Source organism: Bos indicus, chromosome 24 (genome assembly GCF_029378745.1).
Source record: "Bos indicus isolate NIAB-ARS_2022 breed Sahiwal x Tharparkar chromosome 24, NIAB-ARS_B.indTharparkar_mat_pri_1.0, whole genome shotgun sequence".
Lineage (NCBI taxonomy): Eukaryota > Metazoa > Chordata > Mammalia > Artiodactyla > Bovidae > Bos > Bos indicus.
Window position 1 is genome coordinate 53,302,088 of NC_091783.1, and position 27,682 is coordinate 53,329,769.

Sequence of the window (27,682 nt, forward strand, 5' to 3'; positions counted from 1 at the left end):
AAAAAGTTTACAAAAAACAAATGTAGGCAAGAATGTGGAGAAAAGGAAATCCTTGTACACTGTGGGTAGGTGTGTAAGTTGATTCATCTGCTATGTAAAACAGTATGGAGGTTCCTGAAAAAAGCTAAAAACAGAACTACCATGTGATCCAGCAATTCTATGCTTGGGTATTTATCTAAAAGAAACAAAAACACTAATTTGTAAAGATACATGCACCCAGTGTTCATAGCAGGTTTGATCCCTGTGTCAGGACAATCCCCTGGAGTAGGAAATGGCAGCCCACTCCAGTAATCTTGCCTGGAAAATCCCATGGACAGAGAAGCCTAGTGGGCTGCAATCCATGGGGTCGCAGAGAGTCAGACACAGACTGAGCACACACACACGATGCTCATAGCAGCACTGTTTGCAGTAGCCAGGTTACGGAAGCCAAGCATGTGTCCATCGATAGACAAGTGGATAAAGATGCTATGGTATTCATATACAGGGGAGTATTCCTCAGCCACTAAAAAGAATTACATTCTCTCATTTGTAGCAGTGTGGATGGGCCTAGAGAATGTTTTGCCTAATGAAATGAATCAAAGACAAATAGTGTATGATACCACTAATTTGCGAAATTGAAAAAAGTAAAATGAACGTATCGAGGAAAACAGAAACAAACTCAGATATAGAAAACAAACTAGTGGTTTTCAGTGGAAAGAGGAAAGGGAAGACGGGCAAAATAGGGCATGAGGTGAAAACACAGAAATTACTGTATATAAAATAGATAAGTGACAAGGATATACTGTAGAGCACGGGGTATTATAACCACTATTTTGAATAACGTAATGGAGTATTATCTATAAAATTACTGAACCACAATGCTGTATGCCTAAAACTAATATAATATTGAAAATCAACTATACTTCATTTAAGAAAAAACAGACGAAACTTCATGTCAATGAATCATATTCTTTTAACTGATACATAGTATTCAGAATTTCAGTATTACTTTTCAACATATATTTTTATTCAGTTTTCAAATCTGCATATATCATTTTTATTTTTATGACTCTAACATGACATTTTATGGAAGTATAATAAATTTGTATATAGAGACCTAACCATATTTTTGCAGAATGTAGTTTGTTTCCCGTGTTTTCATAGTAAGATTTAATGTCTTTGGGGCTTAAGTATAAATTGCAAAGATTGTGGTTAATTCATACAGCTGCATATTATGGAGCTGTTAAAAATTACACTGCTGACTTATTTATTGACAGAGAAAGATTTTTCTGTAACTTTTTTAAGACTACAAAACAGTATGTATGGTATAATGCCATTTTTGAAAAATAAGTATATTAGTATATATTCTCTTGCTTTCACACACACATATATATGCATGTGTGGAAATTATAAATAAATAATAATAGTTCTTTTTGGATAATGAGGTTCTGGTAAATTTTATTAACATTTCTACAATGAGAGCATATTGATAAACAAAAAAGTAGATATTATTATTTAAAGCATCAATGATATGAAAAAGGCATTGGGGTTCCTGGCTAGAAATGAAGTATTGCATCATTAATACTCAAGAGTATTGCTTTCCTTTTAGGTCAAGACACAGAAGAAGCAGGGAGCTCCATGTCCACTCTGGAGAGGTCACTGGCGGCACGCCGAGCCACCCGGGCCAAGCTCATGATTCCTATGGATGCCCAGTCCAGCAATCCTGGTGAGTGACAGTTGGTGCCACAGTGGAGACGGGAACAACATCACGTTAATATGAGGCATGCGTGCTTAGCCGCTCAGTCGTGTCCAACTCTTTGCAACCCTTTTGCCTGTAGCCCGCCAGGCTCCTCTGTCCATGGGATTTTTAAGGCAAGAATACTCCAGTGGGTGGGCATTTTCCTCCTTGATTTGCAGTATTATATTAGTTTCAGTTTGTATATTATATTATACAGTTTTCTTTGTGTATCTTTTCTCTATCAGCTATCAAAACCTGATTAGAGTTTTCTCTGAACTTTCTGGACAAATGGGCATAATGAAGAACAATTAAAATCATATCATTTTTATTTGGAAGTTAGAATTTTCACTCTGTTGTTTGTTGTGCTTGCCTTACACAACCACGTGATTTATCTATGGGCAATCAGTTGATACATATTTAAGAAGTTGTATAGAAAACAAATCGATCTAAAAAGAATGGAAGTTTTGTCATTATTGATCTTATTCTAACAACCACCTTCATAGATTTTAAAAAACTCTTTTAATAAGTCTAATTTTCAGACTTAAATAATCTAGCTCTCTTGAAACAAATATTGAAATAATCACTTCCTACTCCCTTCATGTTGAAGTTTTCTGTCATACTCCCATTTTCACTGAAGATATTAGTATCTGCGAATCACTTCCTTTCCAATTACCTCTGTGATCAATCTTGGTAATTACAGTATCCATGCACGTAATCCATCTGATGTTAGTTCCTGATGTTCCCTACAGTATTAGCTCTTTCCCACCTCAATTCATCAGTTCCATGTCACACAGTAAACCAATAACTGTACCTGCTGCAGAATGTCAGTTTCTGTCATCTCTTTTTCTAGCACAGTATTCTTTTTCTCGTTTATTGGCCCCTTGCTAACAAATTTTTAATCCCACTAGGACCTACAGTCCATTAACTCTGCAACCTTCCCATTATCCCTGGTCTTCCTCATGTCTTTTTATTTCCATTAAAACTCAACTTCCAATCCAGCATTAATTACTACCTTCCGTCCCTTCTAAACAGCCTCATCTCCCTTGGTTCTTCTTCCCTATCATAGTTACCACCCAAAAAAACTCAACCCTGGTTAAATTAGCTCCTCAGCAACATTGACCATGAACCCTGACAGCTGACTTCATTTGAAGAAAGATATGTAGCCTATTTGGGCTTCCCTGGTGGCCCAGCTGGTAAAAAATCCACCCGCAATGTGGGAGACCTGGGTCCAATCCCTGGGTTGGGAAGATCCCCTGGAGAAGGAAACTGCTCCCCACCCCAGTATTCTGGACTGGAGAATTCCATGAACTGTATAGTCCATGAGGTCACAAAGAGTCGGACATGACTGAGTGACTTTCACTTTCATATAGCCTATTCACTGGGCATTTATGACAACAAATTCAAGGTGAACTGTCATTTATTTGGAAATGCCAGTCATTTCTCTCACTTTGAGAGAAATCATTCATTATCATTCACTGAGACATCATTCATTGTCTCACTGTATAAGATGAATATCTTATATCTATTCTTTCCTTTCTGACTCAATACCTCTCTCCTTTCCCCTGTCCCTGCTAATAAGCCTGCTTCTTTTATCACCAAGAGAAGCATTTAGAAATGATATCCTTATCTACCCTTCAAATCTAGTGATCTGTTTTTGTTTCTGTGTAAGACCAGCCCTTTCCCTTGAGGACAACCTTTCATTCCCACTTAGGGACTCTTCTGTAATTATCCCTTTCCTTTCTTGGATCATCAGTTTTCCTTCCTACTCCAATATGTGTATGAGCATTATCTCATAACTCCCTTGTTAAAGCATCTTCCCTGGAACCACTAGCCCATTCCTCCCCTTTCCTGAGAAACTCTCTTAAAAGTTGTCTGTAATTACTTTTTGCTCTTTTAATCTTCTGTATTAATTTTAATAGCATTTCCACAGTCCCTCTACTAAAACCATGGCTGCCAAGATTTCAATAATCTCCACATCTTCTTACCAAATGCTCAATTGTCCAGTGCTCAGCAAAATTTGACATAGCTTCTGTTTTTCCTGGAATGCTTTCTTCACTTGCCTGTTGTGTTCTAAATGCCCCCAGTTTTCTTCCTGTCCCACTGCCTTCTCATTTTTAGTCCTTTACTTACTCCTCCTTTCTCCCCAATCTCTTAAGAGATAGAGTACCCTCGGGCTCAGTCTGCAAACTGCTGTCTACTATCTACACTCGCTTCTTAGAAGTTGTCATCTAATACCAATGGCTTTAATGCCATTTGCATGCTGATGAGTCACAAAAGTTAATCCCCAGATTAATTCCTTCCTGAAACCCACATCAATTTCCATATACAATATTGACTCACCTTCTTCAAATGGCTAATAGGCAAGCCAGGTGAGCTCAACATGGAAATCTTGCTCTTCCATAATTCCCTCTCCCCAGCTCCAAACTTGATTCCTATTATTTTTCCCAATACACGGTACCACTATTTAACCATCTATTCTTGTTTAAAAAACAAAATAAAACACAACCTCTAGTTTCATACTTCTTTATTCTGATTTCCTCACATCGCAAATTCAGTCTTTCACCAAATCTGATAGTTCTTGCTTTCAAAACCCATCCCGAATCTGACTACTCTTTCCCACCTCCACTTTTCTGCCTTATCCAAGCTATACCATCTCTAGATGGCAAATATAATCTATAGATTGTAGACTATAGCTGTAAACTTGTAACTGTTCTCTTTTCTTGAGCTCTTGATCTTACAGGAAGTCGTCTACACCGAAGCTTTTCAATGTGAATTGGATGATGTTATTCCTCTTGACTTCCCGTCACATGTGGCACAATATCCAGCGATTTCATCATGCCCAAGAGGTGCCCTGTGGTCTAGCCTCTGGCATGTCTCTCACACTGTCTCCTGCTGTTTCTCTCTATAATCTCTTTCAGCCACATAGCTCTCCTCTCTGTTCTTTGGCAATAACACACATTCCATCTCAGGGACGTTTTACTGTCCTCTTTGCCTGGCATTTCTTTCCATAGATATTTAGTTGACTTTTCCCTCATTTATTCAGGTCTGTGTTCAACTGCCACCACCGCGAAGGAACATAGATCTTCCCTGACCATTACCTAGGAGCCTCCTTGGTCTCTCTCTACGCTCTTCATTCTGCTTTGTTTTTCTTAATTTGTATAACTGTCTTACTTGCTTTATTGTGTTTGTTTACTTATCATGTGTTTTCCTTGTGTAGTATAGGCTCTATGAGAGCAGGAATTTTGCCTGCTTTCATCACGTCATATCCTCAGTACCCCAAATGGAGATTGGCATGGTAGGCACTCAGTTGATACTGTTCAGCCAAATGAATGAACTAATGGCTGTTTCTTTCTACCTACTGTATGTGATGTTTCCTCTACATTCCAACATAGCTCTCAATTTTACTATAATAAATGGAATTTATAACAGATGCCAGTTGTTCAACTCATGGGATAGATACTGTTCTTATGCCTGTTTTACTAATAAAAGAACTGAGGCCTACAGAGTTTAAGTACATAGCTTACAATCATACAGCGAGTAAGTGACAGGGCCAGAATTGGGACTCCGGACCGGCTTCAGCCTCTGTGCTCTGAATCATTATGCTCCCAGCTGCAGTCCTCTGTGAAGCTATTCATTCCTTTACCACATAGAAGGATGCTGTACACTTAGCTGCTTCTATTTGTGTTTTCCTTCCAGCCACTTTCCTCTTATAACTAAGTTCTGTCTGTGCCAACCTTCTATAGCTTTCTTCTTAAAAATCAGTGTGTTTCAGAATCTTCATGGGACTTTCTCTCCCATATATAACTTCTTCATCTAAGAAGTTTCCATATCCCATTGACTTTTTTTTCTTCCACTGTATCTTTTGAATCCCTGGCTGCATTCCCATTTCCAAGATTCATGTTTTTATTCTTCTCTTTATGGCCTTACCCCTGAACTGTCAAAACAGCTTTATAATTAATCTTCCTCCTCTCTGTAGTACCTTCTAAATGTCTTTGTATCCTGCTTGCCAAATTTCTTCCTAAAACAACTTAAATATGGCATTCTACTCTATAAATTTTCCCAATGGCTCCTCACTGTCTTCCAAGAAAAAAAAAAAAAACCCTGTGCATACCAGATGTAAGTCTGTATTTCTAGTCTCCTGTTGCTATGTTAGACACCCTTGCCAAGCCAGACCAATCACCAGTTCACAAATATGCATTGTTGTTTATTTGATTTTCCTTCTGAACACATTTTTTTTTCCCCCTTATGGAATGACTTGGTAGCCATCTCTAACTAATAGAGATCTGTGAATCTTTCAAAGACCAGAGAGGTATTAATGCTCTCATGAATTCTTTCCTCTCTGATTACTACACCCAGAAATGAGGGCTTCTTTTCTCATGTTTGAATAGTCTCTCTTTTTAACACTTTTATGGAATTCATTCCTCAGAGTACTGCCTCATATACTTAGGTATTCAAGTCCAAATCTTCCCTCCTCTAACAGATTGTGTATTACATGATAGGGAGGGGATGCAGCTAATTCTTCTTCATATTCACACATTGTTTAACTCAATATCTAGCATAAAATTGGTACTTGCTAAGTATCTGTCAAATAAATGACTAGATGAAAAAAATAAACGTATTATAAGAAGGCCTTGTGTTCATAACACATCAGGGTTTAAGGCTCTTTTTTTAGCAGTTCTAATAGAATATCTTCAAATAAAAACTTGATACATTAAAGGCAGTTAAAATTGTTTACATTCAACAAGAACTAACGAGCTTAGAAAGAAAGAGAAATGTAATGAAATATAACAAGTGTTGAGAACTTCTAAATATTATTCACTAGCTAAATACCTTTCTAATTCATATGTCATTTACTCCTCCCAATACTCTCATGTGTTGAGTTTATCCTGATTTTACAGATGGGAAATAGTCTTAGCTTAACAAACTTCCTTCCTTCCATGAGTCTGTATGATGTGCTTCTTTTCTAAGGACAAAGATGCCTTATATTATTTGTATTCATTTTTAAAAATAATTTGTTTGACTCTAGCATCTCCAGTTTACAAACATGCAAACCAAAGTTCTGAGAGTCTGAACCCAACGCTTGTGCTCAGTCTGTTGGCTTCACCCTACCCCCTCATGCTGTCATCTCAAGCTCTGACTTGCTCGATGGCTAAAGCACGACTTCTCTTATTCCTAGTGTCTTACATGAATGCAGGCCCTAAAATGACAAGTAATTTATTACTTTAATTAGTTTAAAATTAGTAAATTAGTAGTTAGAAATGTATTAGTTTTATTAATTTGAAAACTATTCTATAAAGCATGCATATATGTAATTTTCAGCAGTTAAATACATTTATAAAATGCATAGGGACACTCTGACTCAACAGTTCCATACCTAGATTTATTCTGTTCTTGGGTGTATATCTAGCAGAAATGCCTAATATGCTCACCAAAAGACATGTATAAGAATACGTTGGGGAATACTGCTTGTCATGACTTGGTAATGTATATAACGTATTCACACAATGGACTACCATGTAGCAATGAACACGGAAAAGCTAAAATGATACAAACAATATGGAGACTCTCACAGATGTACTCCTGCAAAACAGAAATGTAATTCATCTGTATGATTCAATTTATGTAAATCTTAAACAGGCAAAGTAACCTATGGGGTTAGAATTCAAAAGAGTAGTTACTCTTAATGAGAGGTGGTTAGTTACCAGAAGGGAACATGGAGCAGCTTCTGATAACGTTCCATTTTCATGGCCTGGATGATGGTCAGAAGACATTTCACCCTGAAAAATCACTGAGCAGTACTGACGATATTTAGTTTTCAATATGTATTACTGTTGTTCAGTTGCAAAGTTGTGTCCAACTCTTTTTGACCCCAAGGACTGCAGCACACCAGGACTCCCTGTCCCTCGCTGTCTCCCAGAGTTTGCCCAACTTCATATCCATTGATTTGGTGATGTCATCCAACCATCTCATCCTCTGGCACCCTTTCTCCTTCTGCCTTCAATCTTTCCCAGCATCAGGGTCTTTCCAATGAGCCAGCTATTGGCCAAACTATTGGAGCTTCAGCATCAGTCCTTTCAGTGAGTATTAAGGATTGATTTCCTTTAAGATTGACTGGTTTGATCCCCTTGCTGTCCAAGGGACTATAAATATGCATATTATATTTAAATAAAACTTCAGTTAGAAATGAAGAGTCAGTAGAATATAGACCTTTTGAAATCTTTGTTGCATTACATTCTTTGTTGGCTCCAAACTCAGTTGGTTAAACTCTATCTAACAAGAGAAAATTTATTTCAGCATATAATCCAAGTTGATTTTAAAATTAATTCTTAGACTTTCTGATAAATAAAATAGATTCTTTGCAACTGACATGATTGATGGGCCTTAGCTAACTAGGCTGAAAAACTTGTAGATTTGTATCTTGACAGAGTTATGATTTCATTCAGAATGGTAGATGCATGTACTGATGGCCCACTTGCAACTATTTGGATTTACTAGTGTATCAGGTCTTGTATAAACTACATCATAGCATAGTTTGGGTTTCCAGTCACACGTATAAAGATGCTTGCTGTTCCACTTAATAATCTCTATTTTTGTAAGATTATTTCCCCCCTCTTCCTTGACATTTCTCACCATGTTCTGCAAAATGATAACTACCAGATAAAATATAAACTATCTGAAGTGTTTTTTAGTTCTTAAAATTCACAGGAAATGGCATTTAATTTCATTGAAGTACAAAACCTGTTTATTTGTCTGAGGTTATGCTTTTTGGTTGAAAATATTAGGTGGCATATGTTACTTCTTACCCCAGAACACACTTCACAGCTAAGCAAGCTGATGCCTGTGAGAAGCATAGTAACTAATAGCATAGACAGGAGAAGAATCCAGATATTCTGATTTCCCCAGTCTGCTGCTCTTTCTTATAAAACTGTGGCAAAAAGTCAGTATTTTTACAGTGGCCAAAAATAATTTTATGTGATTTTCTTACTATAAATTAGTCTCCTGGAGAAGACTCTTAAGAGTCCCTTGGACTGTAAGGAGATCCAATCGTCCATCCTAAAGGAAATCAGTCCTGAATATTCATTGGAAGCACTAATGCTGAAGCTGAAACTCCAATACTTTGGCCACCTGATGCAAAGAATTGACTCATTGGAAAAGACCCTGATGCTGGGAAAGATTGAAGGTGGGAGGAGAAGGGGACAACAGAGGATGAGATGGTTGGATGGCATCACTGACTCAATGGACATGAGTTTGAGCAAACTCCAGGAGTTGGTGATGGACAGGGAGGCCTGGCGTGCTGCAGTCCATGGGGTCGCAAAGAGTTGGACACGACTGAGCAGCTGAACTGAAGGAAAGTCATATGCTGAGTTTCCAGGAATCAGACTCTGAAAAGAGATTGGAAAACAGGAGATTTATTAGCAAGTTCCTTTAGGAGTAACACCTGTGAGGGTAAAGGGTACAGGATTGCTGAGAGGGAGATAGTAAACTAATCAGGTATTGTTATCGTCATTCACTTTGTAAATCGTGTCCAAGTCTTTGAGACCCCCATGGAGTATAGCACACCAAGCTTCCTGTCCTTCACTATCTCCTGGAGTTTGCTCAAATTCGTGTCCATTGAATTGATGATGCCACCCAACCATCTCATTCTCTTTCACCCTCTTCTCCTGCCTTCAGTCTTTCCCAGCATCAGGGTCTTTTCCAATGAGTTGATTCTTCATATCAGGTGGCCAAAGTATTGGAGCTTCAGCATCAGTCCTTCTGGTGAATATTTAGGGTTGATTTCCTGTTGGATTGACTGGTTTGATCTCCTTGCTGGTTGGCATATGGAAAAACCTGGACAAACTATTTGGCCAACCCAAAAGTTTGATGGAGGCCTCAACTGACAGTACAGATTGCTCTGGTGCTGGAATTATCCTTCTAGGTTGTCCCAGATGAGGTGGGGGGTGAGGGCAGTTCTGTAGTCTTTGAGGCAGACTGCTCCTAGGAAGTAAGGTGCAGCCTTGGTGAGCAGCTTCTTTGGCTGAGAGCAGTACCTGGAGCGATGGCAGCTTTTCTTACACTTTCAGTGTTTTATTATTCCATGCATCCTAATTATTCTGCCTTGGAAAGATTCCTTTTCCATTCTCATATTGTGTTTTCTTCTGCTGTAAAATGCCTGAGGAGAGGCGAAGAATAGATCTAGGTAAAATAGAAATGGAAGCAGATACCCTGTAGGATCACATCAGCTGTACAATTTTAATAATTCACTGTGTGAGTTTGTTGAGTAAAAATCTCTTGAATTTCTTTTTTTTTTCAGTTTTTATTTCCTTGTAAATATTTGAAGGAAAAAATGTAAGATCAGCCTCTAAAGAAGCTAGAAGTTTCAAAAACTTAAATTAGATGGTGTTTAAAAAGACTGAGACAGAAGAAAGCATACAGTTTTGTTTTAAGGATAGCTTGGATGCTGCTATGGTTACTGGTTGGGGGCCTTTCTAGAACGTTCACTACGAGAGCCAGCATTTTCTTCCCCACCTTCACTATCTGCTTTAGTCACTTGAGTGCAGAACTCAAACAGTTTTCAATATCTTTGGAAATTTTTGACTTATATTTTAAGTGGTCATATTTTTAAAAATTTTATTTATCATTGAACAGTTTTATTTAGATATAATTTATGTGTGTAACTGTACATATTTAATGTACATAGTCTAGTAAGTTTAGACATGCATTCACCCATGATACCATCACCACAAAGTCATAGATAAGGTTGTTTTAAACAGTATTTTTTATTAAATGTTATTCAGCTCAGTCTTGAGGCAGATCTGTTGGGACTCAGGAGAAATTAATGTCAATAACCAACATTTCCACCCTGCTGCACTTGTAGGTGGGTGCTGTCTTTAATCCTCAGAACCACATCCTAATGTTGGTACCACGATGATCTCCTCTTTACTGATGAAAAAAACAGGAAATAGATTACATACCCTCTCATGTGAATGTATAGTTACCTACTGCTGCTAAGTTGCTTCAGTCGTGTCCGACTCTGTGCGACCCCATGGACTGCAGCCTACCAGGCTTCTCCATCCATGGGATTCTCCAGGCAAGAACACTGGAGTGGGTTGCCATTTCCTTCTCCAATGCATGAAAGTGGAAAATGAAAGTGAAGTTGCTCAGTCGTGTCTGACTCTTAGCAACCCCATGGACTGCAGCCTACCAGTCTCCTCCATCCATGGGATTTTCCGGGCAACAGTACTGGAGTGGGGTGCCATTGCCTTCTCCCAGTTACCTACTATTACCTAACAAATTACCTCAAAATGTAGCAACAGAAAACAGCCATTTATTTTTTCAGTAGCTTCTGAGCATCAGGAATCCAGGAATGATTTAGCCAGGCAGTTCAAGCTCAGGGTCCTCAAGACATGGCTCCTGGCTTCCTCCAGAGTGAACCATCAGAGAGAGCGAGAGGGGAAAAGAGAATGAGAAAGAATCTCATTTAACCTATTTTTGGAAGTGACATACCATCACTTCCATTGCACTCTTTGGTCACCAGACCAATCTGGATGAATTGTGGCAGGGAACTCCAACAAGGATGTGAATACATGAAGAGAGAATCAACGGGCACTGTCTTCGATGTTGGCTGTGGCATTTTTTCCCTATCAACTGGCAGAACTAGATAATGAACCCAGGCAGTCTGACCTAGTGTTTGGGCCCTTTACCACTATTTTAAGAATAACTGCAGAACGTGTCGTTGTGAATGTTCACTATTTTCCTCAAGTAGGAATTTGTGGATACTTGTGGCTGGCCTCCAGTGACAATTGCTTGTCAAAGGACACCTGAAAATGTGAAGGAGATTATTTATCAAGGGTGATGGAAACTACAGTTCCGAATAGTCCAGATTATATGTAGGCCATTGCCAAAAAGAAACACTAAAGAGAGGCAGAGTGCGAAATCATGTCACTTAAGCTCTTTGCACTTTAAAATATTATCTTTACTCTTCTGTTCACCTCTCCTCCTCAACAAATCTCTCAAATTGTCAAGTATCATGGGGAGAAGTACCTATAGAGAGCTTTATTTCTTAATAACGTTAAAAATAAAATCTGTATTTTTAGATTTCCTGTAGTTCGTGTTTAACACTAACATTTTTGTAAATGTTGTTTAAAGTTTTTGAATATCAATGTGCCCTGTTCAGGAAACTAAGTAATTTGGTGGTGAGGGAGTTTCTACTTGAAAAATCTTTATGCGTCAGTATGAGAGATAAATCCAGTTGTCAGCAAGCTGTGTCAGAACAGATTTCTTGTCATAGTTGGCCGCAAGGCAGAGATTTATTGAAAATGTTTGATGATATCACTCTTTGAGCTGTTTTGCATAAGCAGAGCAGGGCAGTGAATGCCTTGAATTGTACTGTGAGGACGTGTCTGTGTAGGTGTGTGTTTCTGGCTCTCAAAACTGACGTGTAGTTGAAAATACAAAAATGCACTTCAATACACAGTGTTAGGTCCAACTTATTACAGAATGATTAGTTTTGCAACAACTGTTTTATAAGTAAGGGTAGCTGTCTGTTCTATTTTAGAAATGAATCATGGATCAGAAAACTTCAAAACCAAAGCTTTGGAATACTGACTAGTCTATTCATGTGAGGGAAATAGAACAATGCAAATTTCTGAGTTGCTGAGACATACAACAGATTTATTGTTTTTGTAAAAGAACTTTTATTATTTGCAAACCTTTTGTACTCAGGTCAGTAGTCAAAATGCAAAACTCATAGAAAGTAAAATTTCTTTTCTTAAGTAATGAGAGACTTGGAGCTGGAATATGAATTTAGTCTCTTGGGTTCTCTCTGTTCTCTAACTTATACAGAATCTGCGGCTTGCCAAATTATTTTATGTTTCTCTATTCAAATTTATTCAGCACCAACTGGAAGATATTTATGACATTCTTTTTCTAACTGCGTTGTAAAATATTGGTTAAATTCAGATAACAATATTGATTAGAATGTGCACAGTTTGTCAAGTGGGTGCTTTCTACTTTTAAGGGAGACTATTATTGTCACATTTATTTATGAGTAAAAATTGTCAACACAGGAAAAGCTTTGCAATTTGGCAGTCAACCTTAATGACTGTATAGTAATCTCATTTTGATTGGTAAGATGTATGAATTCAATTAACTGCTTCAGAGAGTGAAATTTTGAGTCATAGGAATACAGACTTTGTTATTATATGGCTTTTATTTGCAAATGTATTCAAATCTATTACTATTAGTATCATTGTAGTAACATATTAACTATACACACCAGGAAACAAAATAATACATACATGAAATCATGTGAAAAATCTCCAGTGGGTTAAAATGACAGATTTATAAATATTTCTAGAAAATCTCTCTTGTTAACTCACTTGAAAAATATGAAGTATCTCCAGAACTGTACTATGACAGACACAAAGACTACAAAATGATAACCTTTTCCTTGAGGGAATTTATCATTATTTTGCCTGGAATCTGGTTTGAATTTCTAATTCTTTTCGACGGTTCCCTTCTCATTTTATTTCTTTTCCTTTTTCTAAACTCTGTTCATGTGTTTATATAGCCACAATCTACTTTTATAAAAAATCTTATCTATTAAATTATAACATCTTTATTTATGATGTTATATATCAGTTAGTCTGAATTTTTCATTGAAGTCCTCCCAAAAATAATTTAGAAAAGCTTTGTATTACCACACACGTTTTTAATTCAGTATTTAAAATTAAATATTATAGGTTAAGTATCTGCAAAATACATAATTTTTCTGGTAGTCTACTCTTTTAAATAAAGCCAAAAGTATAAAAATACCATAGCCGTTTGATACCCACCATCATCCATTTACAAAGTGTCAATACGTTAGGAAGTTTCCCTTTTGCAGAGAAAAGTTTGTACCACTCATTTTCTTCCTTTAACTAATACCTACAATTCACTTCCCCACAGAATTGCATACAACCGTCAGCCCTGTGAACTTTCACAGGAAGTTAAATTCTGCTGCTGCGGCTGCTAAGTCGCTTCAGTCGTGTCCGACTCTGTGCGACCCCATAGACGGCAGCCCACGAGGCTCCCCCGTCCCTGGGATTCTCCAGGCAACAACACTGGAGTTGGTTGCCATTTCCTTCTCCAATGCAGGAAAGTGAAAAGTGAAAGTGAAGTCGCTCAGTCGTGTCCGACTCTTAGCGACCCCATGGACTACAGCCCACCAGGCTCCTCTGCCCATGAGATTTTCCAGGCAAGAGTACTGGAATGGGTTTTAACCAGAAAGTTAAATAGTATTTCAGTTAACAACTAGATAATGTCCTCTAATTTTTCTGGAAGTAAAAGTTATATTCAAGTATTGATTAATCATTCAAGTTATCTGCTTTCTAATTTTCTAGGAGGTACAACTGTAAAAAGCTTTATCATGACATATATCTACAGGTTTTATTCACTTAGAGGTACTTCGTATAATACAATATACTAAGACAGGATTTAAAACATTGAAATATCTTTACTAATGTGAGTTTTTGAAAAAATATTTTATCCCATTAAAACATTAATATACATTCTTATTTGATTCAGACAAAGCACCCATTACTTCAGTTCAGTTCAGTCGCTCAGTCGTGTCCGACTCTTTGCGACCCCATGAATCGCAGCACACCAGGCCTCCCTGTCCATCACCAACTCCCGGAGTTCACTCAGACTCACGTCCATCAAGTCAGTGATGCCATCCAGCCATCTCCTCCTCTGTCGTCCCCTTCTCCTCCTGCCCCCAATCCTCCCAGCATCAGAGTCTTTTCCAATGAGTCAACTCTTTGCATGAGGTGGCCAAAGTCCTGGATTTTCAGCTTTAGCATCATTCTTTCCAAAGAAATCCCAGGGCTGATCTCCTGCAGAATGGACTGGTTCAATCTCCTTGCAGTCCAAGGGACTCTCAAGAGTCTTCTCCAACACCACAGTTCAAAATCATCAATTCTTCAGTGCTCAGCCTTCTTCACAGTCCAACTCTCACATCCATACATGACCACAGGAAAAACCATAGCCTTGACTAGACGAACCTTTGTTGGCAAAGTAATGTCTCTGCTTTTCAATTGCTATTTAGGTTGCTCATAACTTTTCTTCCAAGGAGTAAGCATCTTTTAATTTCATGGCTGCAGTGACCATCTGCAGTGATTTTGGAGCCCCCCCAAAAATAAAGTCTGACACTGTTTCCACTGTTTCCCCATCCCATTACTTAACCTCCTTAAAAAAGAGTTAGTCCTCATTACCAAAACAGTCAGTCAAAACTTTCTATCTGAAAAAAGACCTGGGTTCATTTTTCAATTAAACATGTTAATATGCGCTTTAAGGAGTGTTATAAATATACTGAAATTAAATTCTCAAATGAAGTTTTACATATATATGTGTATATATATATATATACACACCCCCTCCCTTTTGAGCCTCCCTCCTACCCCCGTTCCCGCCCTCTAGGTTATCAGAGCACCAGGCGGGGGGCTCCCTGTGCTATACAGAAGCTGCCCCCTAGCTATCTATTTTACACATGATAGTATATACGCGTGTATGTTCAGTTGCTTTAGTGTGTCTCTTTGCGACCCTGTGGATTGTAACACGCCAAGCTCCCCTGTCCATGGGATTCCCCAGGCAAGAATACTGGAGTGGGCTGCCATTTCCTTCACCAGGGCATATTCCTGGCCCAGGGATTGAGCCTGGGTCTCCTGCATTGCCGGTGGATCCTTGACCACTGAGCCCCGGGTGAAATGTATCCATGTCGGTTTTGTTTTCTCGATCCGCCCCACCCTAGCCTTCCCCTCTCTGTCCGCTTGGCTGTTCTCCGGGTGTGTGTCTCCATTTCTTCCCTGCAAATAGCTTCATCAGTACCATTTTTCTAGATTCCATATATATGCGTTAATATATGATATTTGTTTTTCAGTTTCTGATTTACTTCACTCTGTATAACAGGCTCTAGGTTCATTCACCTCACTACAACTGATTTAAATTCATTCCTCTTTATGGCTAAGTAATAGTCCATTGCATATATGTACCACATCTTTATACATTCATCTGTCGATGGACATCCAGATTGCCTCTATGTCCTGGCTAGTGCTGCAATAAACATATTTTGGGGTACATGTGTCATTTTGAAGGAACCTTTTTAATTTAAAGTGCTATGTATTTCATGTAATTAATCTGCATTTTTAAGTCAAAATATTTTAAAAATCTGTTTGTAACCAACAATAATGCAGTGTAATTTGTATCTTGGTGATGAAATTACTAGGTAAAAGGAATGTGATTTAAAAAAAAAAAAGATTTTACTTTGATAAATGTACACTGCTGTCCATGTTGAACTTCAGCAACTGGCCTTAGGGTATAACTAAATTAAAAAATCATAATATAAAATAAATAATTCATTAATTTTTTAGATAAGAATATGCTGTTGAAATTGATCATTCCAGCAGCTAGCTTAATTTTTATTTTTTGTTAATAAAAGGTAGAACATGCTAAACATTTTATAAGATGAAGATTGACTTACACTGAGAGTAAGTATTTCATAATATGATACAGTTCAGTTCAGTCACTCAGTTGGGTCTGACTCTTTGTGACCCCATGGACTTCAGCACGCCAGGCCTCCCTGTCCATCACCAACTCCCAGAGTTTACTCAGATGCGTGTCCATTGAGTTAGTGATGCCATCCAGCCATCTCATCCTCTGTCGTCCCCTTCTCTTCCTGCCTTCAATCTTTCCCAGCATCAAGGTCTTTTCAAATGAGTCAGCTCTTTGCATCAGGTGGCCAAACTCCAAAGTATTGGGGTTTCCACTTCAGCCTCAGTCCTTCCAATGAATATTCAGGACTGATTTCCTTTAGGATGGACTGGTTGGATCTCCTTGCAGTCCAAAGGACTCTCAAGACTCTTCTCCAACACCACAGTTCAAAAGCATCAATTCTTCAGAACTCAGTTTTCTTTATAGTCCAACTCTTACATTGATACATGACTACTGGAAAAACTAGAGCCTTGACTAGATGGACCTTTGTTGACAAAGTAATCTCTCTGCTTTTTAATATGCTATTTAGATTGGTCATAACATTTCTTCCAAGGAGTAAACGTCTTTTAATTTCATGGCTGCAGTCACCATCTGCAGTGATTTTAGAGCCCCCCCAAAATAAAGTCTGCCACTGTTTCCACTGTTTCCTTGTCTATTTGCCATGAAGTGATGGCACCAAAACAGATTGATTATATTCTTTGCAGCCAAAGATGGAGACACTCTATACAGTCAGCAAAAATAAGACCGGGAGCTGACTATGGCTCAGATCATGAACTCCTTATTACCAAATTCAGACTTAAATTGAAGAAAGTAGGGAAAACCACTAGACCATTCAGGTATGACCTAAATCAAATACCTAATTCATAATGTGATACCACTGAACAGGCATTTGAACAATGGAATCGGACAATGCTCAATAAACCTAGAAAATATTGTGTAAGATATCATCTGTAGGTTTAGACCAATGTAACTTCAAACATGTTTTGGTATTTCAGAAAACATTCAGTTGCATTTAAATCAATGTGTCATTAAGTGGTACTACTTCAGCTGCTTGGAAGTATTTTCTATTAAATATAAATCCTTAGTGTGAGCATTTAGAGTATACTTTCATATTCTCTCTCCAGACTATAGATCGCCAAAGCCTTACTTTCCTTCACAGAATTAATAGAAAATCCCCACTTTTTTAGCACGCTGTATATAATATATTCCATTTCTGAATAATCTAATGTTTCTAACATCATCATTTTTGCCTAGAAGAAAGAATAAGATGAAATCAAAACTAAACCAAATAAAGACCAGGGAGCCGTAAGGTGGCCTATGAATCACTTCTTTGTTTGAAACCATGAAAAATTTTAAACCTCAGGGTAATTCTTGCTGGTGAGATTCTTGAAGAGTGAGTTGTCTTTTCTGAAGTGAGAAAGGGACTTTCTAGAAAGAGAGGTAAGTAAAGGAACCTACATGAAACTATGAGGAGCATCCATGGATTTGAACATGTGAAAATGTAGCCATTTCCTTTTTGCTTGTTCGGCGGATGCATGGGATTGAAAATATTAACGACAACACCTTTGTTTTGCAGCTGTCGTGAGTGCCATCCCTGTGCCAACCCTCGAAAGTGCCCAGTACCCAGGAATCCTTCCATCACCCACGTGTGGATACCCCCACCCACAGTTCACCCTCCGGCCTGTGCCATTCCCAACACTGTCAGTGGACCGAGGTTTCGGAGCAGGAAAAAGTTAGTGGATTGCATTTTCCTTTCTTTTTACCGAGAACAGACGAATAAGATCAATAAAGTCTTGTCAAGTGTGTAGCATTTTGATGTTCTTATCCTTTGTAAAGAGGGATTCCGCTGTGACCTGAGTGCTAGAATTTTCTTTTTCAGCATGGTCAGTTTTTTGGACCCTAAACATGTATTGGGACTGATTTTCTAGGAGTCTTTCCACAGTCTGTTGCACTGACAATGTGAAAAGTTGTGAGAAAACAAAGCTGAACAGATCCAGTAAAACAGCAACGTGATGGGTGCTGGAAATTAATGTGTTCTGATAAGCGGGAAGTGAATACGCGAGTGACTGAACTCCAACATATTCTCACTTAAGTGTCTGTAATAATTGAAGATGTCTCTGATTTTCCTTATGAACCAATACCTGTATGAAAGTTTTAGCTTTCTTTAGTTAAATCAGCCATTTGCAACACCATGATAGACCTTTTTCATTTTCAACTTTTAAGAAATAACTATTGGAAATAAAAAATTTTCCAGACTAATATTTCACCTGTTTTTATGTATGTGTTTTTCCAGCTTTAATGGGAATAGTAGGCATTGAACAGTGTGTTGTGTGTGTTGATTTGATATACTTCTCTGTTGCAAAATGATAATCACCGTAACCTTAGCCAGCACCCCCATCCATGGCACATAATGAGCATTTCTTTTTTGTGGTAAAAACATTTGAGAGTTACTCTCTTAGCAACTTCTGAGGGTTTAACACAGTATCATTAACTATAATCACTCCTCTGTCCATGGGATTCTCCAGGCAAGAATACTGACGTGAGTTGCCATCTCCTCTTCCAGGAGCTCTTCCTGACCCAGGTCTCCTGCTTGCAGGCAGATTCTTTACTAACTGAGCTATGAGGGAAGCCCATTCTATACATTATATCCCCAGAATTTATTCATCTTCTCACTATAAGTCCGACCAAATATGTCCTTTCTTCCCTCATCTCCCAGTCCCAGGTAAACCTTGTCCTAGTTTCTATGTCTATGAGTTTGGCTTTTTAAGATTCCAAATATAATGTTTGTCTTTCTCCATCTGACTTATTTCACTCAGCATAATGCCTTTAATGTCTATCCATGTTGTTGCAAATGTAAATGCCCTATTCATGGCTGAATAGTATATATGTGTGTGTGTATACATTTTATATGTATCTCACATCTTCTTTGCCCATTCATCCTTGATGAAAACTTACCTGTTGCCATGCTTTGGGTATTGTGAATTATGCTGCAAAAAGCACGGGAATCTCAGCCATAAAAGGGAACAAAATGGGGTCATTTGTAGTGATATGAATGAATCTAGTTTTACTTACAGAGTGAAGTAAGTCAAAAAAAGGAAAACAAATATTGTATGTTAACACATATATATGGAATCCAGAAAAATGGTACTGATGACCCTATTTGCAGGGCAGGAATAGAGACACAGATGTAGAGAATGGACTTGCAGACACAGCAGAGGAAGGAGAGGATGGGACGAATTGAGAGAATAGCTTTGAGATATATATATATATATATATATATATATAGTATGTAAAATAAATAGCTCATAGGAAGCTGCTATATAGCACAGGGAGCTCAGCTCGGTACTCTGTGATGTCCTAGAGGGGTGGAATTGGGGGTGTGTGGGAGGGAGGTTCGATAGGGAGATGGTATAGTATACTTACAGCCGATTCACACTGTTGAACCACAGAAACTAACACAACATTGTAAAGCAAGTGTGTGTTAGTTGCTAAATTGTATCCAACTCTTTGCAACCCCATGGACTATAGCCTGCCAGGCTTCTCTGTCCACAGGATTTCCCAGGCAAGAACACTGGAGTGGGTTGCCATTTCCTTCTCCAGGGGATCTTCCAAACCCAGGGATTGAACTTGCATCTCTTGCTTTGGCAGGTGGATTCTTTACCATTGAGCCACCTGGAAAGCACCTGGAAAGCAATTATCCTCCAAATTAAGGAATAATATTAAAAATAGCTGGCAAAAGAAATGCATGGGAGTGCAGAATCTCTTTGATATCCTGTTTTCATTGCCTTTGCCTATATACGCAGAAGTGGGATGGCTAGATTATATGATTGTACAATTTTTAATTTCCTAAGGTACTTGCATACTGTTTTCTATAGTGGCTACATCATTTTATATTTCCACCAACAGTGCAAAAGTGTTTTCCTTCCTCCACATCCTCACAAACACTTAGCTCTTTTTTATTTTAGCCATGGTAACAGAGGTGAGGTGATACCTTGTTGTCATTTGATTTGCATTTCCCTAGTGATTAGTAATGTTGAGCACCTTTTCATGTATCTGTTGGTCTTTTGTATATCTTCTTTGGAACAATGTCCATTCAATTCCTCTGTGCACTTTTTTAATCATGGTGTTTGTGTTTTTGTTTTTGAGTTGTGTGAGTTTTTGTATATTTTGGATATTAACCAGTTAATCAGATATTTGGTTTGTAAGCATTTCCTTCCCTTCCCTTTTCATTTTCTTTCTTTGTAGCCACATTTTAATTGGATATAGTTCCATTTACTTATTGTTGCTGTTGTTGCCTTTGCTTTTGGTATCAAACCAAAAAAAAAAATCATTGCCAAGATCAATGTCTAAGTTTTCTTCCAGGAGTTTTACAGTTCTTGGTCTTATGTTCAAGTCTTTAATCCAGTTTATTTTTGAATATGGTACAAGATAAGGGTTCAGGTTCACTCATTCACAGTGACTATTATTCAGTTTTCCCAGCACCTTTTATTGAAGAGACTGCTCCCTCCCCTTGGTGTATTATTGGATTTCTTTTGAAATATTAGTTGATTTTACACTTGGGGATATATTTAGGCTCGCAGTTCTGTCCCTGTGGTCAATGTCTGTGTTTATGCCAATACTATACTGTTTTAATTACTATAGTTTTGTAGTATAGCTTGAAATCAGAAACTATGGTGCCTCCAGCTTTGTTCTTAGGTTTACTTTTGGTTCATAAGTTCCATGCAGATTTTAGGTTTGTTTTTTTTTTTTCTTTTTCTAGTTCTGTAAAGATTACATTGGGATTACAGTAGGGATTGATTGAATATATAGATGGCTATGGGTAGTAGTTTTAACAATATTAATTCTTCCAACCCATGAACACAGACTATCTTTCCATTTTTTGTGGCTTGTTCAATTTCTTTTATCAAAGTAGTAGATTTCAGTATACAACTGTTTCACTTCCTCAGTTAAATTTATTCCTAAGTATTTTGTTCTTTTTGATGCTCCTGTAAATGAGATTGTTTTCTTAATTTCTCTGATAGTCTGTTGTTAGTATATCAAAATGCAACTGATTTCTGTATATTGATTTTGTATCCTGAGAGTAGTATTTGTTTCAAAGAATGTACAAATGGAGAGAGATTCTCAAGCTATTATATGCACCCTGGTGATTTTTCCTGTGCTATTTGGCTTTTTTCCCCTTCAAGCACAGCATTTTAAAATCGATTTTATGGCATTCTTCTCTTAGTTACGAACAGGTGACTCAGCATCTCCTGTGAGATAGGATATTTTGTAATAGATAAGATGGTAACAGCAATAAAATATATTTGTGGAGTAGCTATATTTTTTCCAAGCCAACAGGGACAGCTCTAAGAAATCATAAATTGTCTAGATGTAGCAAGGTTAGAATTAAAAGGCATCAAAAATCTGCCAAGAGAGAATTAGATTTATTTTTCTTCTTCTCACTGCACATCATGTCTAGACAATAGAGTTGTGTGCAAAAACTCAAAGAAAAAAAGTCCTCCAGACCACATTGAAGGAATTTAAATAAAGGTGTGAGAAGTCCAACACCTCCAAATTTCTGAATCCCAAAACAACTAGGACGATAATTGTAGTCAAAGGATTCAGATCACACAAGTCCCTTCTTCAATTTCTGAATTGCACTACCCCCAAGAGAAGAGAGGTTTACAGTTTTAGTTTAGTTTTCTTCTCATTGCTTCATTGTTCATTTATATTCTCTTACTGTAAAAGGAAGTGTCAGAATGGCCTTTATCTGTTCATTCCAGTAAGACTGAGATAGCCAAAGTTCACTACTTTGTCCAAAACTGGAAATTAACTATTTCATTCGTGGGTGTTCCTGTAAATTCTTTTCCATTTTTAAAAGCATCATCTCCTTCTGAAAACCCAACATCCCATTGACTCCTTCCTTTCTCTCCTGATCTGGTACAGCATGCAAAACTGTCTCATTAAACCATGGGGAAAAGGATTCCAGAAGTTAAATTTCAATGAAAAGGAAAACAACTGAACTAGTATAGAATTTCGTTCCATCTGTGGTTAAGGATCACAGATTCGTTTATTCCTTTGTTTAGTCTCAAACCACTGTGCTGCAGGATTTTGACAGTGGACGAGGCTATGCGTACCTGGGGTCAGAGGGCAAATCTCTGTATCTTCTACTCGATTTTGTTATGACTCTGAAAACTGCTCTAAAAATTAAGGTCTCTTCTACAATGAAAAGGTGAAGCGGGGGAGTAGGGAGTGAGAAAGAGGAAGGAAGGAAGGAGGGCAAGCAGGAAGGGAGAAAAATGTAGTCTCCTTAGTTGATTTTTATTTTAATTTGCTTAAAAGTAATATTATTAAATACATTTAAAATTCTATTACTATTACATAACATATAATATGAACATAAAATAGATCATGTATTATATGAATTTATGCAAATTAAGGATTCCTAACAGAATTTTTTGTTTAATAATTCGTGAACCTCATCTAAAATCAAAAGGCATTGACAGTCTACTCCTGGCCAAGATACCATAGATTTTTTTAATTATAAGATATATTCAGTCCTTCTTCAAGTATTTTTTTTGACCAAAGCTATGTGCAGTGCAAAAGGGATAGGAACTGATATGTGTTTCCACGTGATTGCTTTGAAAAGAAATACATAAAACAAGCATCCTCTTTTCTAGGAAACTAAGTATTCTCTAAATCACTGTCAGAAACAGTTAACTTCCATCCATTCAGTATCAGTTTCTAAATGCCTTGGAGAACACTAAACATCCCAGTTCTGTCTCAAGCAGAAAACATTTCATGTCTCTGGCTGGAGATGTCTTATTAGTCACCTTGAAAAACAGCAAAAGGCACACGTAGGAAAAGAAACATTTTGACTGTGGGAAATGGAGCAACTCTCCTTTCTCAAAAGTTATCACAAAGACCTTTGAGTTTGAGAGACTCACTAAATCCCTGCCCCCAAAAAGGACACTAATAAAGCTGAATTTCTCCCCTCCCATAACAAATGGAAAGATATAGGATACAGTGCCTTTGCATAACACATATTCGGTGATCCACGCAGAAAGGTTTATACAGTTGTGATGGACAAATATTTCTTCTTCCTGTTAATAGCTTCAGTTTTGCTCTTCACATCCGTGGGCAAAGGAGCTGGCCGTGGGGGGACAACAAAAAGAGATGTATTTTGAAAACTTCAATCATCTGTAGATCTCTTTTCTACAAGTCAGTATAAAATTGGGGCCTCCATTTCCTCCCGTTTGGAACAGGTGCTAGAGGCGATGATGCCCACTGCTGCCTTCAGTGTTGGCATTGTCTCAGTGAGAACACCAGTCTCCTTTCTCCAGGTTGTCGTTCTCCCGCGCCTCTCTCCCAGATTGGAAATCAGTTAACAGATGGAACTTGCCATCAATAAAACCAGAACAGTGGAGTTCTTGGATCTTTCTCTAGGGTCTTAAAAAAAAAACAAAACTAGCTATAAGGATTGGGGTTACCCAGGATTACTGCATGATGTTGTTCTTCTGAGATTGAGTGAATTTGGTTCATGTCTTGAAGTGTCTTTGTTTAGTTATTCATCTGCTATATTTCTTTCAAGGCAATCTGAGATAGAAGGAAAATCCTCATTTCCGTTTTTACAATACTTTTGCCAGTTATTTTGTAGCAATTATTTATGTGTTGACATTAATTATTATAAATTGCCTTGAGATTTGACTCTGCTGTATAACTGTATGCTATTTGCACAATGAATTCCTAGTGTCTCATTTGAAAATGAGTGCCTTGCCAGGACCTATTTGATTCTCACATTAGTCTGTGAATTTCAGGGAGGCTGCACTTTGTGAGCGAAAGGAGGTTTTCTTTGCTTTTGGGGCTCTTAGCACGGCTAAATGTCATGTCAGAGCGCCAGTCTGTTTCACTTAGGTGTCCGGAAGCTGGCACCTGAACTGGCCAAACAGGCTCAGATGAAATGAGAGCTTTCTCCAGTGGAGCAGTTGCTGTTGTGTTTGCTGGAGAGTTTCTTCACTGCCTTAAATGTCAGCCAATTCTAAAAGGCACTTTTTTTTTTTTGCTCTATGCAAAATGTAAGTATTATGAATCACCTATGGAAAACCTATACTTTGCCATTGTATTAGGTATTAAGCAAAATTAACATTTTGAACAAAAAAAAAACAATCCTTTGTGCATTATTGATACATTCAATCTTAAGGCTGGACCCTCTCATTCCCACCTAGCACATGAGGTTAGGCGCTCTCCTCTTCACTCCATGGCATGAAACATTGATTTTGCTAAAGAGCTGGTCCAGTGGTACCAAACCATTGTTACTTCCCTTGGTGCCAAGAACAAGACTGTGACGCTCCCAGTGGGAATCACGGTAGCCAACTGAAACCTTGGGAACTCAGCATTTTTATTTTCAAATATGTTAAAGAGAAGAGGAATGGTAGTGCCCACCTGCAAAATTCAATGAAGTCAACAGAATTCATGAGAAGCCTGAAGTTTTTAAGTAACTAAATTTTAGAAGACTAAAAAAATGCAAAGTTTTATCAAACCTATGATCATAATAATATTTTAATATAGCTCTATTTCATTTCAAAAATGTAGAAGAAATAGAAAAGAAAAAATATGAAGGAAGGAATGAAGAAAAAAGATATCAAAAAATATTACTATCTCTGTAAAGACTAAAGCAGTTTTTAGAAATATGATATAGATTTACTGCAATCCATCTTCAACAGAATTACAGCAGATTTCTGAGAAAAATCGTGAAATTTCTTCTCACGGAGAGGCATTTTTAATCTGATGTGCATGCATGCTAGTTGTGTCTGACTCTGTGACCCCATGGACTGTAGAACACCAGGCTCCTCTGTCCATGCAGTTCTCCAGGTCAGAATACTGGAGTGGGTTGCCAATTCCTCCTCCAGGGGATCATCCTGAACCAAAGACTGAACCCTCATCTCCTGTGCCTTCTGCATTGCAGGTGGATTATTTACCCACTGAGCCATTGGGGAAACCCCTAATATGATGACAAGGACCCTTTAATAAAAACTAGCCCTTTGGTAATAAAAGAAAGACCTCGTCGTTGGTTCCTGCAGCTGCTTCTCTCAATCTAAATCTAAGAGATACTGTATTTTTATTTGGGCAATTGACCATTTATTCCTTTAGATTAAATATGAGTCCAGAGTAAAACCTGCATAATTTTCTTTGTTTCTAAAACTATATTCTCACTCACCTAATTATACCATCCTGATGGAACACAAGTCACACGCATATTCCTCCTTCCCTTTACATTCTTGAAAGCAGTTTAGCTCCTTTTAGCATCTACCTGAAGGTCCCTTTCCCTTTTGTCTTTGAGAACCAGCATCACCGAAGACTCACCTTAATGTTTTCCTTACAGCCCCACACTTAAACCTTGAGATTATATATGCACATACATACATGTCCATATTTGATAGATTATATATGCACATACACACATGTCCATATTTGATAAGACATCCTAGCATAGAGATAAGGTACCACTCTTCAGACTCTGCTTGCCATCAGAGTTCTATCTAGTTTGCTTGATTACATTTTCCTTATTTGAAGAAATATTTTATCAAGTCTTTGCCCATTTTCTGGTTCCGAGTGCTACGTGGCTACATCTGTCCTTGGCCAACCCTGTGTCTTTCCTCCTCCATCTTTGAATGGGGTAAGCCTGAAGCCTGCTCAGTGACCCAGAGGACCTCTAATCCTTTTTGAATATAGAAAAATGAGCTTTAATATCAAATGCCTTCTACAGGCACATTTCACTGTTGCATATCTTTTATATCTTTAATCTCCACCCCCTTCAGCATTATCAAATTTTCTGTCTCCTCTGCCCTTTGCTGACCTCACTGAGCCTCCCAGAGAGGTGTCTCAGAATTATCTCACAAACTAATTATCTTGAGATATTACCTGCTTAGAAATTCTCTTTCAAAGGTAAGAGATTATCTTCTATTGCTGCATTTTTCCCACCTTTACCCAATAGTACTTTCTTAAGAAATAATCAGAAATATTCTTCTTTGATCCACACTTATACCTACTATGAAGCTCTGTTCATTTTCAATTTAACTTGGATCTGTTGACTGAAGATGAATGCACAAAGTCAAATCACAGTGTTCTTAGCATGAAAAACTGCCTGGCCAATATTTTAGTACAACTCAACTGTGTTCTTTGGAGAAAAAGGTGTGTTTCTACACACAAAATTGTCCAAATAGCCAAAGGCTGTCACAAACAACTATGTGAAGCCTCTTCAACCATAGTAATCTGAATGAAAATTACAAGGTTTGCTACCAAAGGGGAAAAACTGCAATTCTGCATTCAGGCAACTTGTTTCAGCAAAGTCATCTCGCATGTAACTTCTTAGATTGATGGGCATCTATTTTGTTTCAGAAGATAACAACAATGGTTATTATTTGCATCATTTTATTAGCAATGCCTTGAGCACCCAGTAACTCTGCTGTGTTTGATAGCTGACATGGCATGTTTAAATCACAGAAAAATTGGCATATTGGCTAGTAGATAATAATGCAGCTGTAGCCTGGTTTGGTACATTGAATTTCACTGACATTGCTACTTATGAAAGGAGAAATAACTCTCTTTTCTCGCTCCATCACTTATGATTGCAGGGCCCAGACAATTCAGGCAATACAGTCAGCACTGTGTATCTTTTACTATTCATCCTAGAAGATACAGGCCTCTCCTACTGGGTCTGTTTCTTCTGTTTAAAGGGGCAGTGCTTAACACGTCCCATAAACACAAGAGGATAGTGGGATGCAGATGTTCTTAAATGTGAAGAATAGATTGGCCACATCCTGGCACAACTCTCTGAACTGTTCCAGTGACTTAGAGAAAGCCCACTTTGTTGTGGAATAATGAATGGCTTCTACTGTGTTTATTGCAGCGGTGAGCGAAGGACCAGCCACCCAACAGCCACCCATGTTGCCCCCAGCGCAGCCTGAGCATCCCAGCAGTGAGGAGGCACCCAGCAGAACCATCCCCACGGCCTGTGTTCGTCCAACTCACCCCCTCCGCAGCTTCGCCAACCCTTTGCTACCTCCGCCCATGAGTGCAATAGAACCGAAAGTCCCTTATACACCACTTCTGTCTCAGTCAGGTAAGTGCCCATTTGTCTGCATTTAGAAGCTTTGTTCTTGGTGGCTCTGTGTAAGTGCTGAGGCTTCCTGAGAAGGCTCGGATGTATCTTTCGGGTGCTGATCACGTGCCCAGTGCCCTCGTGTCTTTGGCTGATTTTTGTGGTGCAGCTTTTAAGTATGTGCCTCATAAGCAGCTGGCTGATTTGGTGCCTTTCATTCCTTTGGAAAGTGATTCATTGATGCTGAATATCAGTTCAGTACTTATAATAGTGCTATAGATATGCCCAATAGAGAATACTGGACTTTCTGCCACATGGGTTGTCAGATTTAAAGCTAGACTGCAAAATTAGAGTTCAAGGTACAGAAGTCTGTGAAA

The 27,682-nt window shown here is 38.1% G+C and overlaps 1 protein-coding gene across 1 annotated transcript in view; it reads left to right on the forward strand.

Moving 5' to 3' along the window:
• The window catches only part of DCC (DCC netrin 1 receptor), a 1,293,116-nt gene that overhangs the window by 1,207,768 nt on the left and 57,666 nt on the right, over window positions 1-27,682 (forward strand). Inside the window, exons 25-27 of the mRNA XM_070779092.1 lie at window positions 1,589-1,705; window positions 17,802-17,957; window positions 27,114-27,326. Of these exons, the coding sequence (XP_070635193.1) occupies window positions 1,589-1,705; window positions 17,802-17,957; window positions 27,114-27,326 (486 nt within the window). The remainder of the gene's footprint in view (window positions 1-1,588; window positions 1,706-17,801; window positions 17,958-27,113; window positions 27,327-27,682) is intronic.